Source organism: Haemorhous mexicanus, chromosome 14 (genome assembly GCF_027477595.1).
Source record: "Haemorhous mexicanus isolate bHaeMex1 chromosome 14, bHaeMex1.pri, whole genome shotgun sequence".
Taxonomy (NCBI): domain Eukaryota; kingdom Metazoa; phylum Chordata; class Aves; order Passeriformes; family Fringillidae; genus Haemorhous; species Haemorhous mexicanus.
This window is the reverse complement of record NC_082354.1, coordinates 8,367,451-8,387,975: the sequence shown is the minus strand read 5'-3', so window position 1 is coordinate 8,387,975 and position 20,525 is coordinate 8,367,451. Positions and strand designations below refer to the sequence as shown.

The 20,525-nt window shown below is 45.5% G+C and overlaps 1 protein-coding gene across 7 annotated transcripts in view; it reads right to left on the bottom strand.

The window, feature by feature from the left end:
- Positions 1-2,319: 2,319 nt before the first annotated feature.
- The window catches only part of MAMLD1 (mastermind like domain containing 1), a 246,200-nt gene continuing 227,994 nt past the window's right edge, over positions 2,320-20,525 (bottom strand). For all 7 annotated transcript variants that reach the window (XM_059859613.1, XM_059859614.1, XM_059859610.1 and 4 more), the window contains 3 exons: positions 6,204-6,350; positions 4,831-4,912; positions 2,320-4,541 (listed from right to left, as the gene is read on the bottom strand). In XM_059859613.1, coding sequence (XP_059715596.1) covers positions 3,523-4,541; positions 4,831-4,912; positions 6,204-6,350 — 1,248 coding nt within the window. In that variant the 3' untranslated portion in view covers positions 2,320-3,522. The remainder of the gene's footprint in view (positions 4,542-4,830; positions 4,913-6,203; positions 6,351-20,525) is intronic.

Sequence of the window (20,525 nt, the reverse complement as noted above, 5' to 3'; positions counted from 1 at the left end):
GTGCTGTCAGACACTTCGTTCCTTGTAACTATTTTAGAAATCCAAATTCAGTTTGCACTGCCAGAGCACCACATGCTGCTCTTATTTATGTTTGTATAAATCCCATACTGTACCACTGCCTTCAGGAGATCTATTGTGTGTTTACTCTGCATGGTGGCAGAATTTGGGTCACAGCGTAAGTCCATGAACATCTTGTGGGGTGATCTGCTGGTCCAGGAAATACAGCAGGAGAACTGTGCAGATATGTTTAGTCCTACAATTCACGAGCCCTTACTAGCTGTAACTATTTGCCTTAATGACACAGACTGTCAGAGTGAAGGCAGGATTACACTTCCAGCATTTTCACACTTTAAACAGAGAGAAGAAAAGGCAAAGTACAGATAAAGGTAGGGTTTTTTTTTAAGAAAAACCAGGCAATTAATTGTCATTAACTGTTACAGCCTGACACCAACCAGGACTGCAGTGCTGGTACTCCAGCTGCTGGAATATTTGTCTGTGGTCATCATGCCTTTGCCCTGCACTTCCCTGTGCCTGTGCTCCAGCCCAAGCTGACCCAGGGAGAGGCAGCAGCCTTGTGCTTGGGCTGCAACCCAAGCAGGGCATTGGTCATTGTGGTTCTGTGCCAACTCCCCAAAAGACATGTTTACTAAAGAGTACTTACAAATACAACCAGCAAGACAATAATAATTATACTTAGTCTGGTTCTTCTTCTAACAATACCTCTGTGGCAAGGAAGGATCATCATTCCCTCCTGAGGCATGAGGAATGGGATACGGAGGGGTGAAAAGCTCTAGCAGCTGAAAAGGTAGACAAAAAAAAAAACAAGTGTGTATATAACAGAGATGCAAGATAAACTGTTTTACAAAAATTCTGTTGGAAACAGTTGGCTTTTGAAGACATCCTCCCCACAGTGTTTGTAACCCAAATCATGCAGAACTGCAAAGATGAACTATGACACAAACAAAATGAAGAGTGAAAAGGGGACATTTTTGCTGTTTTTATTAATATCCCAAAGAGGACCATGCAGGCAGTAGTCTCTGCCATCAGTGGCTGCTGTGCTGCCAGGATGGAGGGCTCGAGTGCCTCTGGATCCCAGACCTGGGTCAGGCCTGCCTCTCCCTGAAGCTCCCTGTGCCCTGGCAGAATACAGCTTACGACAGAAGAGCTGCTGAAATGGTGCCAGTTTTCACAGCCAAACAAACTCACCTTTGTCCTCACCACAGACTCACTCACAGGCATTTCTCCCCCTCTCTGCTGTCCAGAGGCAAGTCAGCATTTCTGCCTTACTCAGACACTTGCTGAGTTCCACAGCATATTTTTGGCAATTGTTTGGTTTCCTTTTACTGGAAAAACTGGCTTTTTTTGTCCTTACCCTGGTTTCATACAAGTACATGTCAAAATCGAGATGAAGCTGGTTAGGGATCATTCCCCTCAAAACCTCTGGTTCTGTGGGATCTGCCTTTGCCATCAGGAAGCCACAAGGCTCTCTGACAAGTCCGGAGTGGCTGTACCCAGGGAGGTCTCCTGTGCACCAGCAGCAGAGCATGTGCCTGGCTGCTTTAAACCCTGACTGTCCCCTCTCATTTTTGACTTCGGGAGCTGTTTTCTGCTGTTCAGCTATGGAGAACAGGCTCCTGGAAGGACCCACTCCAGGACAGGAACGTCCAAGCTCCTCCCTCCAGCAAGGAATCCCCCCAGGAGATTTCCTCAGGCTTTCAGTGCCCACCATGTGCCTCAGACAAAGGGCAGCAACAACACATCTCCACTAAGAAGCTGGGGCCATGTCTGGCTCAGTTAAATGGAGGCATTTTAGCTCCAGATTCTATTTGTGCATTTATTTAACATTGCTAAAGTTTTCCTGTTCTTTCCTACCCCTCCTCTCAGCCTGTCCTCCCCCAGGACAGGCACCAGCTCTCCCATAAGACAATTTCTGTGTCGGAGTAACATTCTGTACCCACCACTTCCCTTGCAGGTCTCACAGAGTGAGCAAGGTCCCCTTCTCACTGCCTCACACTTGGCATTTACACACAAGAACTGTCACTTACATAAACATGGTGCTATGGAAAAAAAAAACCCAACAGAGAATAATTTCACATTCACCTATAATTATACTTGAAAAGGACAGTGGGCCTCAGCAATCCCACCTTAAAATAAAATTAAAGCCTGCTTAAACTCTGTCTGGCCCACTGCTCCTACCAACAGCACACATGCATTTGTACATGTTATTAGATTGACGTTGTAGCATCCTGGACAAATCAAATTAATTCAAATATCTGCGGGTACAAAACACTGTAGCTGAAAAATGAGCACATAAAGATATGCAATTTTCCCCTGGCAGTTTATTATGGTATGAAGAAAAAAACATTCTGTGCTTGAAGCTGACGTTATATTACAAATGTATTGCGAAGTATGACGTGACTATTAAAATATGATTACACAAAGTATGAACATTTTAAGAAGTTTACAGTACAGCGAATCTTTTATAAACAGACTCTTAAATATAGAGGACAATAGTAGCTGACAGGAAAACATCAAAAATTAACTATTAACGTTTGTAGACTTTTCCCCTGAAAAAAGTCTTACATTAAAACAGAAATTATGAAAAGCCTTAAAACCAGGAACAAATCACCTGTACACTACAAATATACATGGTAGAGGTGCACAAACCAGAGCTACCTTTTTGCTGAAGGGTTCAGTGGCTGGAAGGTGGGCAGTGCCTGCCCAGCACCTCCTGTCCAGCGTGGCCACCATGGCCCACACCACGCTGAGCCTGAGACCCCAGGCTCACACTGTCAGCACTGAAGGTCACCAGCACACACTCTCTGCAGGACAGCACTGCCACAGCCACCTACTGGAGTGTGTCCAGCTGAGAACATGCCCAGGATCTGGCAAATGGATCTCTGCAAGCAGATCCCTGAATGCACTGGGTGCCTGGATGGGATCTGTGTACCAGGTTTGGTCTGCAAGACTAAGTGACGAGGGAATCAGCAGCTCCTTTTTGGTTTTTTGGGGTTTTTTGGGTTTTTTTGGGTTTTTTTTTGTTTTTTTAATGCAACTTTTCAATCTTTCCTCTTGATATGGGAGAATAAATGCCACATTTGATTTCTGCTCAGTCTGGTTGCAATGACACCCCTAGATCATGTGTTAAGTTATGTCAAAAACATAAGTATTTTATGCTGTAATACACAGTATTACTGAAACTAACAATATTATTTGCATAATTATAACAAGGTATAATGAAATCCCTATAATAAAACCAAAAGTTATGCTATAGATTTATTTACAAAGAGTCCAGCAAAGAAGTATAAATACTTCTACATTTAAGGTTTAGGAAAACATAATTTACAAAATATTCAAATATATACAGTCATCTGAAAAACTGCCAATATTAAACTTTGATGCAGGCAAAGAATTGGCTGAGTCTGTTCCCTCTGTATTGAACGAGGCAGTGCCTTTCACGGGTTGTCTGCTCTGGTCAAAGCCATACGTGTGTTATTTACAACGAGGCTGCTTCTCTCCCAGCTAAACGTGTCCAGAGCTTTGAGCATGCTGTCCCAAAATGTCATCTATCATTGTCAGATTGTTCAACCACTCTTCGTCGTTGCTGCTGCTGCTGTTCTTCATGAGGGAGTCGAGGAAGTCGGTGTCGCTGCAGTTGGCAGGCATGATGGAATTGCTGTGCTGGGACACAAAGTCGTACTGGGGCAGCTCAGCAGCGCTGCTCATCCTGCTGAAGGAGTCGGGCTGGCCAGTGGAAGGGTAGCTGGGCGGGCCCAGCCCCGGGGCAGGATTGAGGTGGTTAAAACTGGACACTCCTTGGGGCAACGATTTCATAACATTCATAGCTGGCAACGGTCCCCTGGTTAAGTTGTGTCTCAAGTTCTGATTACTCATTGAGCTCAAGCCCTGGCCAGACTGTCCCATGCTCAGTTTCTGCATCTGCCTGACCTGGATGCCAGGAGCGATCTGGTTTGGTGGCACCACAGCCTGCTGGGAGAACGCCTGACCCGGTGCGCTCGGCCTCACACCCTGTTTGGAGAACACCGTGTTCCCAGAAAACTGCTGCATGCCGGTATCCATTTGGCTTTGATTCGGCATTCTTGGCACAGTAGTGGGTGTCCACATCTGGGCAGATGAGTTGGGATAGACGTTGGGGATTCTTGGCATGCTCGGCTGCCTCAAGTGTTGCTGTGTTGCAGAGTGATTTGCTAAGGAGCCAGAACTGAAGCCTCCCATCGGCATTCCCGGCCTCACAGTGGAGTGGCTGTGAACAGTTTGACACCCCGAGTTCATGCCTAGTGAGTTCTGGCTTGGCCGCAGGGGGATGTTAAAGTCAGAATTAGGTGGAAAAATCCCCTGCTGCTTGCCAGGGTTGTGTGGAATCATCACCATGGTCCCGCTGCTCTGGCTGGCGGTGGCTGAGGCCATGCCAGAGCCCAAGGTGCTCTGGAGCATGGCTGGGTTTGACGGCAGCATGCGGTGGTTGGGCGGAGGAGCGGGAAGCACCTGGTTGCAGTCAGCAGGAATGGGCTGCTGCACGGCTGTGGACAAAGAGACACGTTAGCTGGTGAGCACAGAATCACCCTGGAAACATGGCTAAACCTTTAAAAATTGCTGTTCTTTCTTTCATGCCGTGGGGGCTTCTCCTTTGTGTTCTTTGTAACAGAGTTATACTGGAGCCATAAGGAATGGGAATCTCACAATATGTGATAAAATGCAAAATACTTTGAATTCGGAGCAGAGAATCATTAAGTGTCTCTATTTAACCAGACACCAGGCCTTGGCACCTCAAGGATTTTTAGACCATTTTCTGGCCATTTCCTTCCTTACCTTGAAACTGGTTTATCTGCTGAGCTGCAAACAAGCTCCTCTGTTCAGATGTTACTCCCAGCATGTTTTGTCTCTGCTTTTCCTGGAAAATAAGAGGATTAATAGTGAAGTTGCAGTCTCTTGACAACCAAAAGAGCAGTAGACACTTGAGGTGTAGCCACTGTCCATAACAACCTCTCCTGTACACCCTTTACCCCCCTCCTCCAATGAGACTCAGCCCAGACAGTTCATTCCAGACTGAATTTTAATTTCTCACATTCCCCTTCTTGCAGAGGTGTCCTGATGCCAGCCCAGCACTGGGAACTGTAACCTTCAGCAGATGCTGTGCAGGCATCCAAAGGGGAGCTGGACAAAAATGGAGACTCCTGTGGTCACCAGCTTATGAGTCAAGTGTGCTGCTGCTGGAAGCTCTGCCCATGTGCACCATCCCCTTGAGTGCTGGCTGCCACTTCTAACCAGAACACAGGAGCCAGGGATCCACAGCAGGTGCTCCTTGAGCAAGGCATTGCTGGGCTAGTGCAGGTGACCTGATTTGAGTCTCCCACCATTTATCCCCAGAACCCAGCACTGCACTCACATCCCTGCTGTGGGCAGCAGCTGTGACCTGGGGAGCTCTCTGGGGATGGTGGAGCTCCCCCTGTGCTAGAGAGGCCCAGAAAAAGTTGATAGCAGGAAGTCAAGTGAAGCCAAGTGATAGCAGGGAAGCAGAGTTGGGTTTGAAAGGGAGTCAGATCAAGGGGCAGCTCAGGACTTCATTGAGGGTTTTTGAGCCACTTCTCATCTCATTTCCCATCCACAGAAATGAGCCTCCTTGACCCAAATCCAGTAGCACATTCAGAAAGTCAGAGGCGCATGGTCAGAGCTGCTTTACCCAATTCATCTGTGGGATTTCCCCAGCTTCCTCACACAGCCTGTGGCAAACCTCCTACAGGGGCTTCTGTTGCTAGAGAGACCAGTCGAGTCCTGGACAAACTGGAGCCTAACATCTGCTCTGCTAAATCCCCAGGGAACCAGAGAGAAAGGCAAGCATGGAGAACATCTCTCTGGGGCTGATTCACTTTCCAAGCCTCCCTTCTCTGCATCTTCCTTCCCAACTCTGTGGCTGCCCAAAAATGACATCAGGGATATGGAGGTGACCAAATCCTTCCCTTGCATATGAGGGGGCAGATTTGCACTCAACTCTGGCAGAAGAGCACTTGGCCTTGGCTTCTCTTGGCTTCATGCTAGACTCACCACAGCCTAGTCTGACTCAGCCTAGCAATTCCAGAGTCACTCTTAGTGTTTGCTGACTGATGATTTCCTCATTCCAGTTAGTCCTGTCCCTCCCAGTGAGGCGAGAGCACAGCAGCCCACAGGGGCACTCAGCACTGTACCTGCATCAGCTGCCGTTTCATGATCTGCTGCTTCAGGAGATGGTTCCTCATCGTGTACCCATTGACCGTGGCCGGTGCCGGCACGGAGCCGCTGCTCGGGATGGAGCCTGGCTCCTGCAACCTGGCAACGATGCCAGGGCTTTGATCCTGCCAAGAAAGAGAAAAAAAGGAAATTAATCTCATCAGTGAGGTAACAGCAGAAGCCCTTATCCTCTCTACTGATGCCCTCTCTTCAGTCTTCAGCTGTCCCAAGGCCAAAGCACCTCATAGACTCACATGACTCTGTGTGTTCCAGTGAGGACAGTGAGAGGTGAGGCAGTGCTCTGATTTCTAAGGATCAGCACAAGAAGAAGGGAGAGAAGCTAAAGGTTAAACCAAAATTCCTCGTGTGTTGCCCAAGGCCATGGGGACCCATTCACTACCACTGCTGCAGTCACAGGCCTGCCTGGCTGGCAGAAGGGGTGGGAGTAAAGCATCACATTTCTCACAACTTCTCCAACTGTTATACTGAAAGACGGAAAGGAAAGGAAAGGAAAGTTGCATCAGGACAGGATTTGGCATGTGAATGTAGAGGAAAAACCTACAGGAGAAGAGCAAACTAAAGGCAAAGGAATGGAAAGGGTGCCATCAGAACCAGGACCGAGAGAGATAAGGAAGATGTGGGCCTGGGATTAAAGTGGTTCTTCTGGGTTTCAAGATCGGATGAACAAGAAGAAGTCACTGTGAAAGGAGAGAAGAACATACAAAAATGCAGGGCCAGGTCATGCCTAGGCACAAATCAGTAATAAACGCAGTAAGCCCTGCTCTGCCTGGCACAAACCAGCCTCTTTCTAAGTCCTCAGTGAAAGATCCAAATTGACTTTGGCAGCTGAGCTCTTGCCTCCAAAGAAAGAGTATGATGGGAAGGAGAGAAAAAGTAATTCACCAGAACATGGTGAAGACACAACCCAAAATGGAAAAAGAATTTAAAAAACACTGAATTCTAAACATCTTGGGAGCTGGCAGGTATTCAGGGAAATACAAGAGAAAAATGAGGGAAGAAGTCAAGGCCTTGCTAAGGACAAGATCCTGTAAGTGCTGTACCCAGGAACAGCAGCACCAGCATATTCCCCATTCTCTGTTTTCACATCCAACTTCTACATTATTTATGATGTATTGTTATTATTGGAAGGGAGAAGTATGTATATTATATCCAGCATTCTTAGCTGGGCCGTGCTTCCTTTGTTTTCAGAGTGGAAGCCCACATCCTTTGTTTGAGAATCAATGTTATCAGGAGATAAGCAAGAAGAAAATGGTTGTTGCCTTCTGACATCTGACAATTAGAAGCATGCTCAGATGGAGAAAACAGGATACGAGCCATGTTTCAGAGGGGCCAGAAGGAAGCTTTGAAAGGCATTTGTCACCAGGAAAGCTCCTTGAGCCTGGGGCACCTTTCCACAGAGGCTTCACCATGAGGAATCATCCAACTCCTTCCAAGACATTCTTTCTAAGAGGGATTACCAAGTAGGTCACTGAAATTACTCATTTTTATGGTGCCTCCTTTTGTTGCAGCACTTTGGTCTATTATGCAAAAGCACAATTGATGAAATGTAAATGCCTGCTAGATAATTTACTAAAAGACACAAACCTGCAGCTCATCACTGCTCTCATTATCATTCCTATTCATGGGCAGTCTCGTAAGACTAGATTTTATTACTGGTGCTTTGCTTACAATTCTGCTGGACATCTCTCCTCCTCCCCCTTCCCTCCTACCCATTTTACTCCCTCTCTCCCACGGAAAAAGAGGAGGGGAGGAAAAAGTAAATATGATTTACTACAGATGTAAATATGAAAGTTCATTTTAAGCTGGCAGTCTGCTTTCATGTCAGACAGGATTCTGCAACCACAGTTAAGCTTTGAATAATGCAGATTGCCTCTGGGGGAATATTTGAAAGTGGAGAGATTCAGTTTGTGTACTCTGCACATGAAAGACGCTGAAATGTTCATACCACCAAAATCCCTGCCATCTATCCAATTTCCTCCAAACTTGTCTTGTGGTGCACAGAGGGTCTGTGCTTACTGAAGCAAAGGAGTTTTAGTGCAAGGACAATCATTCTGATGTCTTGCTCTGGGCTACTGCATTAACAAGTCATAACATAAAAGTCTCTTTTCCTAATCATGTCCACCTCATTCTAATTTCTCCTAAACATCATCAAGAAAATAATGTTGATGTTTCCATATTATTAATGGTAAAGAAGTGTAAATCACATTACTAATTGCAGCTCTTGTGCTGTGGCAGTACAACTGCTTAATTATATGGGATTTTCTGCAGGCACCCTATAGCAATAATGACAATCAGCAAAGTTCATTTGCAAATACACCGAACGGGTTGCTGAGTTTTTCAGAGCAAAGTTGTATAACACTTAATTAGCCAGTAAAGAAACAATCTAGAGATATGCAGTTTGCTTTTGGGGAAATTAGGACAAAATAGCATAGCTGAGAAGCCCAAGAGCGAGTTTGAAATCCTGACTTCGACAAGTTCTCATTTAGGTTAAGACAAAAAAGAAAAACAGAAAGGAAAAGGAGAAAGTTCTCTCTTTTCACCACTAGTGGGAACTACTGTATTCCTGTACAATAAAAAATAACCACTCGCACGTCATGACTAAGAATAGCTATGGTGTAGTCTAAAGGACACTGCAATCTGTACCAAAGGTTAATGAACTTTAAACATTTTTCCTTTTCATCACTTCCCAAGAAAAATCACTTGCCTTCCCCTAGTAAAACCAAGCCAAAGCAGCCATAATCTTAACTTGTCTGTAGTTTGGTTTTATCCCATTATAAATCCACGATGACAGCAAAGAGAGGAGGTTTCTGCTGCCAAAGCTGGGAATGTTGGGAGTGGATGTTCCCACCCAAGGGTCTGTATGGCTGAGCTGTACAGTTACACTGGAGGGTGCAGAGAGCTATGGGAGGTTCTGATTCTTTGACTTAATAAAAAAAAAAGAAAAAAAACATTTGTATGTAGGTGTCATGTTTTTTTCTCCGTTTCCCCCTCCCAAAACTCATATTAAAATGGGCAGAATCCCTAACTAAATGGCACACCACACAGACCTGGAACTGGAGAGTGAGTTTGAGAACATGTGTTCCTGTTGCCAGGCAAAGTGTCACAGCAAGTCCAGAGCTCCTGCAGCACTCCCCAGGCTCCCCAGTGGGGCAATTTCTGCTCAGAAAGGCCTTGGGGAAAACCACACAGTTCTGACTTAGTATCTCATGCACTAGTTCCAAGAACAGGCAGGAAAGAGTCAGTCCCCAGGCTTGCAGGAATGTGTCATGCTCCTGTCAGTGTTCAGGCATGGAGTGCCCCTGTGAAGGCCATGGCCCACCCAGTGACACCAGTGACACCAGTGACACCAGTGCCCTTGGCCACCCCGCTGGGCTGCGATGGCAAATCTGCTGTCACTGCACCCAGCTGGGGCCAGCCTGGGCTTGCTCCACCAACCACTCAGGCACTGCTGGATGGAAAGTGTGCACACAGTGCCACTGAGCTCTGCCATGGACATTTATGAATCTACATCCTCCCAAAAATCCACCAACGAGCTCGACTAGGCAGAAAATGCACAGCTGCAGCAAACAGGCTGCAGGAGATGAACAGGAGATGAATCGTTCTGTGTGAACGTGGTTGATAAACTTCAGTCCTCAGTACTTAGTGATATATCCAGTAATCACTTTGTGGCTTCACTTAAGCAAGAATGAGTAAATTTATGGCCCCTAATTCCTCTGAATCCTCATTAACAAACAGTCCAAAAAGAATTTAAAAGCAAGACTTTATGAGGAGCTGAACCAGAGCTGTAATCACTCTTTGGTAAGTATGTAAAAAACCCTCTAATCTTTAATAAAGAGCATTCATTGTTTTTAGGACTATGTGAAAATACTAAACTCATTTATCATTATTAAACTTTCCCATCTGCTCTTACGGTGTAACTCCAAAGAATATAACAAAGAAATTGTACATGTTAAACTGTATTGGCTTAAGCCCAGAGCTATTGGAGATGTACAATTTTTTTCAGTGAGGGCAGGAAGGGGACTGCAGGCTGCTAGACAGTCTCATTTGTCCAATGCTGAAAAGACAGTTATCTGCACCAAAATGGCTCTCAGAAAGGCACATTTGCTTTATAAGAAATAAGCTGCCAGGTGAGACCATTCAGCATTATGTTAAAGGCTCAGACAATAAAACTAAGTCATGAATTTGAATAGTTAACAGATGGACTAATTAGAGACTGAATTCTTTGTGGTTCTAATAGATAACCAGGTCACAGCAAGGTTACTGAGAGAGAGGCAAGCAGCATTGCAAATTTCAGTAGATATTTGCAGAGCTGGGGAAGAGCTGCACTTCCTAACTGAAAGCATTAGCAGTAGTGGAGGAACAGAAAAAGGGCTAATTTAAAATACCTCTAGTACCTGAATTTAAAAAGTTTATTCCATTTCAGAAGACACTGTTGATTTGAGAAATATTCCCTCTACGTCCAATGGGGCATTCAGCTGAATCCAGTGATTTCAGAGCTTAAACCAGAAGGGCTGTTGAGATGAGCCACAGCATAAAAACAAAAGACTAAAGGAAATGGGGCACCCAGGGTGGATGTTTGCTCCAAGTACATGAGCGGGACAAACTGCTTTTTCCACCAGGTTTGGGGATTTTTTGGCAACCAAAGGTAACTTAATTTGAAGTATATATCATGATATCACATAGTAAATAAGAAACACAAGAACCAACCAGAAAACCATGGCTACAGGACTTGAGCAGAGCCACTCCTGACCTGCTCTAAGGCCCTGGCTCCTGGCTGGGGACTCGTGGGCGATCCGTGCTCGTGGCAGGGACAGCTATTCCGTGGGGGAGGGGTGAAGTTTCACAAACCAAGTTTTGTTCTGTATTTTTAGAACATCTGTTACAAACAGGGAGCTCTGTATTCTGCTGAGAAAATGCAAATACTAGTTTCAAACTAGTGCCCCTGCATTTCTCTGCACTCCCACCTGCCCCCTGATTCATCCTCTTTCATTCAGGAGCTGTGCTGCATCTCTTTGGTGGGGACTTCAAGCTTGGGCAGCACTTCATTCTGAAGCCCAGGACTGAGACCCCAGGCACAACCACGCTGCAAATACTACAGATTAAGCAATTAAACACCAACAGTATTAAAGCTGTCTCACCCAACTTCATGGTTTTAAGTTTCATGACTTAGAATGACAGAGAAGCCACATGTAGACCCCTGGTGTGTAGGGACTTTGTGCATACCCACAGGAAACCCTGATGCCACCTTTACAAAAAAGGCTGATGGCCTCCACAGCTGTTAATGCACTTAGATACTAAGATAGTGACCTATTCATACAAATAAAACAAACAAAATCCAGGGCCAGTTGTCAAAAGGATCACGTCAGCCCCCTCAAGAGTGTGATGTCTGTGAGATGCCTGTCATTTGCTCCATGCAGAAAGAAGTCTGGGGTTACCTGTGCTTCTTGCCTCTGCTCCTTGCCATTAACAAAACTCTCCATCTGCTCTTTGAAAGTTTTCTGTCTTTTTTTTCTCTATTCTGCTCACAATTCAGAGATGCTCTTCAAGATAAAACAGCCTTTCAGTTCAGAAATGCTCCAAAGCTTTCTGTTTGTTTGCGTGTTTGCTTTAGCACAATGTATGAACATTGATAAAACAAACTGTGCAGTTTGGTGGATCTGGGCTTTTTTTACCCATCTTTCAACCATTTACTTGATACACAAGCATGTGAAATACTGCCAGACTCAAGTTTCTAAGCTTATCTTGGGGGCTGTCAGTCAGGAAGAGGCTTTGTTTGAAGACTGTAAGTGATCCGTGGGTATATGGTTTGGTTAAAAAAAATCATCCAAGATTTTTGTTCTTTTCATACAGCATGAGCATGTACAGTTTCCTTGAAAGGTAGTCCTCCTTCCTTGCTAGGAGCAGTGACAAGATCACCACACCTAGGTAGCAATTTTATCAGGATCTTCCTCCTGGCCTTCAAGCAAAGCAGTTGAAACACTGATTTCTCTGTAGGTGTTCTTATACTTCATGTTGTACAAAACAAAACAAAATTCCATCAAAGTATCCAAAGTGCTTTTAAAATGCATCCATGATTCTAATACAATGGAAACTGACTCCAGTTCCCCTCTTAAAAAAACCTAATTGAATTAGATAAAGCTCTTGTGCAAAGACTTTACCAATATGGTCAGAGCTGGTATCATCCATCAAAACATATCCTTAAAGAGCAACAGCAACCAGAGCAACAGAAAGACAGAAAATCCAGAATGAATTATTGCAATGGGGATTTTTCTCTTAGACAAAAATGCATCCTTTTAGCAGGCATGGGGAAATCATTGGTGTTACCAATCTAGTTATAAGGAACATGGGAAACAGCTTTGGGAGCAGCCAAGAGCTGGAGAATGGAGGAGTTGGTGTGTAACAGACAGACACAACCTTCTGGGGACTGCAGTGCTTGTAAAGACGTTTGATCAAGATTCCAGCAACAGCAGCTCCCTTGAAAGTAGTTCCTTTGTCCCAGATAAACTCCCAGGCCATGGGTGAGTGTAGCCTGGAGAACTGCTTTGATCCAGGATCCCGAATGCCAGGCAAACCTTTCAGCTGACTCTGCCAGGCCCCTGAGGGCAGTGGGACTGAGGTGCCTGCAGTGTTCACACTCTTTTCTTCCACCTGAGAGCAGCACTCTGGGGTCAGAGTCATCCAGCACCACCATTCTTTAACAGAAACTGTGCCTGTTACTGTTTCTCTGTGTATGCACCCCAAGATGCAGAGATGGGTGGTTTGTACCTCTCTGTATAACATACTGAATTCTCTGCACAGAACATATATTTATATTGGGTTGTACAGCTGCCATGATTGTCCAGCCCTTGACACCATGCTCTTGTTCCCATGGAGGGCAGCTTGCCTATAAATTGAATGAGATAATCTAAAACTGTGTTTATCTCACCTAATTTGAGCTGGTAGTCCTGCCTGTCTCTACAAGGTTGTGCCAGCTGTGATGACAAACTACAATATCTTGTATCTTATAAAGTGGTTTGACTCGAGCAATCCTTGTGTTATGTCAAGTCATGCTCTCAGAGGTGTCGATGAGATTCCAAAGGAGTCAAGTTAGCTCAACACCCAGCAGAAGCTGCTACAGGGAAGGGCAATGACTGGCTGGTAAATTTATGTATTAGGGAGAGCAGAGAGATCTGATAAAAGAAATACAGAAGATTTCACACTAGCAAAGTCAGAAAATCTTGAGCTAATGGGATAAATCAGTTCTCTACCTGCCCATTTCTGAAAAGCTCTGTGAACTGCAGTGAGGTGGTCTGGATCACTGAGATTTTGAAAATCCCCTGCTTTCTCCAGGTTAACATTTCCATTAATTTCTTTTTCCTTGTCATGCAAAGGATCAATTTGCAGAGGCAGATGCCCAAGTCTTCTTCACTTTCAATAATAGTTGGCTGCCTAACTATACTTCAGACAAGCCCTTTGCATGAAAACCTCCCCACATGCAAAACCCAGCATAGTTACTCCTGATTTCTCATGTAAGTGCACAAACAAAGCATGCTCTGGCACAAAGTATCACATCTCTTTTTCAGTATTAAACTTCTCACACCCTTACTCTTTCCTAACAGATGAAACTAGTCCAACACCTAAAAAGGGTTTCATCAGATCCTCTGCCAGGTGTCAAAAATCAGGTGTCAAAAATCACTGTAACTTACAAAACAAAATGCAGTGACCAATAATATGCTAAAATAATGGATTAAAGGAAGGCTGTGACTAGGCAGTCCTCATGATCAAATTTTTAAAACCAAGATATTGACGTGTTAAAAATGAAAAATGTGTTAAGGTGACCTTGAGTATGGGGAACAAGGAGCAATTCCATTATGTTTTTAAATGGAAATTATTATTAAAACACCTGAAGCTGAACTGTTGTAACCAAGTCAACTCAGTCTCCCCTTAAAAAATCCCTTTTCTCCCCTTCCATTCAGATTGTATTTACAAACTGTTAGATGTCTCATTTTTTCTTGTGTCATTTCATTATTACAGAGTTGAGACTAGCCATCTGCAGCTTCATTTCATAAAGCTCTGATGTGTCCTTGGAGCAAGGTCATCCAGAACAAGAACATAAAATTCTGCTTTCCTCAACTGACAGTTCTTTATGTCTTCCTGTAAACACTCCCTACTAATTTTAAATAATTTTACCACTTCATACTCCCCCTCATCCACAGTGAAAGGCTGATATACACACATATTAATAAGGATCTTGTCATTTAACCACTGCATGTCATATTAGAAGCAATTAATGGTGTTTATTTGCTGATAACACAGGCATTTCGAGCTCCAGCTCAAGAATCCCCGGTAGCTCCATGTGACTTGCAGGATATTAGCTATGGGTCAGAAGCTGGGATCCCCCCATTCAGCATTATCATATGCTTGGAGCAACTCTGTTTTCTATCAAGCAGAAAAAAAAAATGCAGTCAATGCACAAAAATTACCAGCTGCTATAATACCATATGATAGGTGAGTGATAATAAAACATCACTAGGTGTATGTGGGTTCATTAATCGAAATCAACAGACCGGTAAAGAAAGATTTTCAGGCGCATTGCACAACGTTCCAAGCTAAAAACAAAGAAAATTGAACATGGAATTTCTACACAGATCAGATATGACTTGCCATAAATTCTGGAGCATCTTCTCTGAAGCAGACTGCTGTTCTGGATTACAGCAAAAACCAAGCCAAGAAAACAGAACAAAACAAAACAAAAAGGCGGGGTAAATTTAATTGAGAATCATCAAAAGAACCACCAAAAAGAAACAGGGAATAACTGAGTGACTGAGAATAATCAGCATTAGCTGGGGGTCAGCCTCGTCCCCGATCTCTGCCTGCAGATGCTGGCAACAGCAGACTGAAGGTCCTGGCTCTAATCTCCAACACAAGGTGCCAATCTTTTGGCACTGGAAAATTCATTACTGAGCGGATGTGGTGGATTCCGAGATATGCTCTGCTGTATGCAGCCATCTGCCTCACAAAGAACCATGTGAGAGCTTTTACCTGGGTGCCTCTAACAGCCCCAGCAGTCCTAGCCACGGAGACATGAAGAAACTGGAGATCTGTATGTGAACACCCCTGGCTCTGTGCTGTGCATGCAAGACTCTGAGGAGTTCAGCCACACCAGCAAGTGTCCCTTTGGACACACAGTTGAGGGTGAGCTCATGAGAGTGTAAGCATGCAATTTGTCAGAAGGAGAAGAGGAAGCTGGGATCATTACAGGTGAATTCCCAAGCCTCTAAAGCCTTTGTTTTGTTACTGAGTCAGAGGACAAGAGCCATTCCTATGGACTTGGGCTTAGTTAACCAGGTCCAGTTTCCAGTTCTGTCATACAGAGATTCTTCACTGACTGTGGGCAAACAACTTCATTGCTCCCTGTCTCGGTTTCCCTCCAAAAGGAATTAAAGTTCCGCCCAGAAAGAATGAGGGAAATTTCCTGAGGCAATGTAAGGGTTTACATCTGAAACGTGCCTCTCCCTTGCCCTGGGGTCATGACCCCACAGACCTGGCAGAGCTGCTTTCCTTGTTGCTCAGCAGTGAGAGGTGGAAGGGCTTTTCCTGCTTCACTCCACATACAAGTCATTGTCATGTTCTCCTCTCTGCACCTCTCCTCCAGGTCTGGCCACATCTGGCTGCATCTCAGAGCACCATTTAACTACACAGAGTTGCAATGGTCCCCCAGGGCCTCTAACAGCCCAGTGGAGTGCAGCATGTCCCAGCCACATGCCCCATGATACCGTGACTTGCTCCTTAAGTCCTCAAAAAACTCTGCATGCAGCAGCTTCGGACATGGCAGCACGTGGAGAATCCCTCCGTGCCCAGCTGGAAGCTGAGTGAAGAGAGCTCAGTGCTGGGACAAGTCAGCCCTATCTTTTGTCTTTACAAAACTAAGAGACTGACTGAGGTAGTTTCCTGTGAAAATCTTGGGATCTTCCTGCAAGTCCTGCTTGATACTTTATTATGACAACTTTTACTGCAGGGAGAATGGTCCAGTTTAACTCCACATCCTCTCACACATCCCTGTCTTCACCCTGTCCTATCTGCATTATATGTCCTTCTCTGTCACTTACATCGCAGATGTTTTTCATTCAAAATTTACCTATGATGAGAAAACCTTCCAAGTGCCACCAAATACCATCTTCTCAAGTCAGCCAACTTTTCCCTGAAATTCTGTGGGATTCTGGTGTCTCTGTCACTTAAGATAAAAGGAGTTTAGGAAACATGTGCCTTTGAACATTTGGCCAGCCACACTTTTGCTGTAAGGAAAGGGGGACGGGTACAAGAGGCTCAGAGCTGGAGCTCGGCCACGCTCCCTGCCAGGCTGGGATGGTGCAGAGCACTGCACGTGTCTCTTCTGCAGAGACACTGCATGTCAACAGTTAACTTCCCTTTGTTCCCATCCAAATGATTAAGCTTAGAAGCTCGCCTGGTGACATCACCAGAGTTTAAACATGCTGGATATGGTCCAGGGAGCCAAAGTTATTGCTGACCCCATGGTTACTGATCCGCTCTGCAAGTAGCTGATGTCTGCTCTCACTTTATGAATTATTTAATGGGTTAAAGATTGGTCAGATCTTCTTTATGCAATATACAGCTATACATTGGGCAGGGGGACGTAAACATGCATTAACAAGGTTAAAGTCATATACTGTAACTACACTGTTTTCAGCTTGCAGCTTTATTGACTTAATCATGCCAGCACCGCAGCCAACAAATCATTAAATCCATTCCATTCTTCTGCTGGTTACCAACCACAAAAACAGAGGCAGGCAAACACGGAGCAAATCTGGGAGGGGGTGGGGAGAGCAGTGGGGTGCGGGGCCGAGGAGAACAGTGGGATCACTATGGAGCGACGCTGGCCTGTCACCGCCAGCACAAAGACGCCAAATCTGTCTTTATGGACTAAGTGGTTTCATGGTTTAAAGTGACACACTCATTTGTCCCTGTTTTGCAATGATTATAGAAAAGAAGAAGGGGGGAGTGGGGAGAGGCAATAAAAAGCAAGCTGAGCTTCTTCATACCGTAACAGGGGGGTGCATGTGTGTCTGTCTGTGTCCATGTGTGTTGTGCATCCTCACAGAGCCACAGACCTCAGCTGCAAACATCCCCCAGGCCAGGGCAGAGGAGATCTGGGTGCTTGTGGCACCCGAGGGGTCTCAGGCTCTGTGCTGCACTCACTGCTAAGCTGCCGCCAAACGCAGGCATGATTTAGAGTTCAGCATAAAAGCAAGGAGACAAGGAGCATTAAATCAGTCCTTCCACTGCCCTCCAGGAGCAGCTCTGACCACACAGAGCCATGGGAGAAGTCTCTGCTCTCAGACTGAGCTAACAACTTCACTTTCAGAAAAAGGCTTTCATCTTTGGCCTGGCACTTAACTGTAGCTTTTCAGATCCCCGTTCAGGACCCCCAGAAGCTCCCTGACTGTCAGTAATGTGGGGAATGCAGGTGGTCCACCACAGTCAGCAGATTACTAAAACACTGTTTCTAGGTGGTTAGTTGAAAACATCCAGCTTTGGAAATGGAGCTGTCAGCTTATCAGGTTTGAACCTGTAAAATCTTTATTTGTCACTGCTGTTGTTCCTGTCCATTTTCTGATGGAAATCATCTTTTCTATCACCAATGGCTTGGTGCTTGTGCTAGCGGAGCATCCTGTCAGGACACAGGCATATGTGTTCCAAGCAGGCTATAGAGTAAGAATTCAGCATGAGCTCCTGGAAACCTTCAGACATCAGGGTGTTTTGCTTCTTTTACTGATGCCTATTTGCCAGTTTTCCTCCAGTGCAAGAACATGAAATAAGCTCCCCCTGTTTGGGGAAGACTCAGCTACACCAGGAGAGATTCCTGGCCCATTTCTATTTGTTATGAAAAGAAGAAATGGCCCACAAGAGCTCCCTTTGCTTCACCTTCTGGGTAAAAGCTGCTCAGAGTTCCCTGTGAGAATAACCCAGATTTTAGCATCCTACCAGTGCAGGGCTTGGCAGATACATTTGCACCTTGTCCTGACACACACCACTCCAGACCTTCTTGAACATCATCATTATTTGGTTTATAGTTGCTTTCGTTAGACCCAAACAACTCTTCTTACAGTTGGAGTTCCAACCTTGCCTTTTTTTGTTTACTAGTCTCCAGATCCCTATCACCCAGAGACGGCTCCTGGCTCCATATATTGCAAATAAACATATCATTACTTGGTGCAAGAGTCAGCCAGAATTCCTCTTGGAAACAGCCTCCAAGGAAGAGCCTGTCCCCCTGCCTTTCACCGCAGTGTGGAGGCAGTGGAACACAGCATCAAAGGTTCTTCTTTCCAGCCACCACGCTGGAATAACAGACAGAAACTAAAACCATTTTTGAAAGTCAGAAAGTAAAAAGTCAGCTATTTAAGGTACCTGTGTGACTTTCAACTTAATTTACTTTATGTATTGGAACACCACAGCTGCTGTTGCCTCCACAGATTGGGAATACAGGCAGGCAAGGGCAAGCCTTGGTGTGTTTTCCAGGCTTCCCTCACTGCAGCCTGCCCAGCTCACCTTGGAGGTGCACACTGAGGTGAGCTGAAATTACTCTTGAAACAGCTTTTCCTCCACTGGCTACAGGAGAAGTCTAAATGATGGGAGCAGAAAGATGTATCCTAACCAGCCATAGAGGAAGATTGACAATGGAGAGCTATTGCCCACGAGGCCCAAACCAGCCCTTAACCACACACCAATTTTGCCTTTTTTCTGGGGTTCCACAGCTTGTTCTCAGCAGAACCCCCTCTGCTGCCCTTGGCCAGCACTGCCTCCCTCCACCAGCTCCACAGCTCCCTGCCAGCCTGACCCGCTCTGGTCCGGGTGTGCTGGCAGGGCCCAGCCGGGCCATTTGGGGGCTGGTGTGATGGACCCGGCCTGGAGAGCCTTATCAGCACCGATCAGTGCCCTGTGCTTATCGGGGAACGGGGAACGAGGAGGAGGCTCCCAGCTGCGGACATTAGCGACAAGCCGCCTCAAAGGGAAGTGACAGCTGTGCTGATGTTTGACACACCCAGCCAGGAGTAACACACCAGTTGGGCTATTTATAATCCCTGATCCTCGAGTCTTAAAATAGCACTGCTTTTATTTTTACATTTTTAGGCACACTGGTATGTTTAAGCAACTCCTTTCACAGGCTCCACATCAAACACATCACAGGCGGTCTCGGAAATGACACTCGGGACTCTGCCTCCCCTCGGAAAGCAGAGGTGAATTTCCCTCTGCCCATCACCCCCATCTCCTTGGCAGTTGTGACTGGGCCTATTTCCATGTATTTACATACAGACTGCCTCCTCCAAAGGCACAAAGGAGGGGCCGTGCAGGCTGTCTCTGCAGACACCCAAGGAAAGCAAACAGCAGAGGTGTTCCAGGCTGCAGTACACGGCCACACGTCTGCTGCTCTCATCAACAGGCACCACAAAGCCTCTGAAGGAGTTAACGGGTCCTATAAAAAAGCAAGACTATTTGTTTGTGTTTTTCTTAAAAAACAAAGGTCAATATACAGAACTAGTCAAACAAACCAGGGCTGCAGGTCTGAAAGGAGTGCTCCCTCCAGCTGCAGCACAGCCCTAGCTATTTGTTCTCTGCTCCCTGGTGCCACAATGTACCTTGGTTGGCATTTCTTAATGACTGGAGCATCCATGTGCTCTTTATAGAACAATTATAAAATATTCAGGGCAGGAGAAAAAATTTCCTTGCACAGCCAAGGCTCTTCCAGCAGACAGCATAGGTGTCAAATGGTAAATCGTTAGGTGTTTTAATTGCAGAGTTATTTATACTTTGGAACTTGTTATTAACATAGGAAAAAACAGAACCTATTGTTACCCATAATTAAAGGGATTGTTATGGGACTGCACATGCATGGATAGCCCCAGCCAGACCACCTGCCTTTTGGCAGTGGTGACTGTCATGGGGAGGAACATTAAACAGAGGCCCAGTCTTCAGCCAAGAAGTTCAGAGGGGTGGTCCCAACATGGGAACCCCAATTTCTTCACTCAGTCTCACCCCACCACCCCTCTGCTGCCTCTGGCCACAGGCCTGGCATTAAGCAGGGGAGCTCTGAGGAGAGGGTACTGCAGGGGTCCAAACCCATCCTTCCCTTTTCTGACCAAGGGGTGCAGAGATAAGACACATCCTGGATTTGGCTTGGAGTTGCATAGCTATCCTGTTAAAATTCAGGATTAACAGGTTATATTTTCATTTGTGAGATCATTATCTGCCCCAAGAAAGGTTTCCGATTTCACCAGCACTAA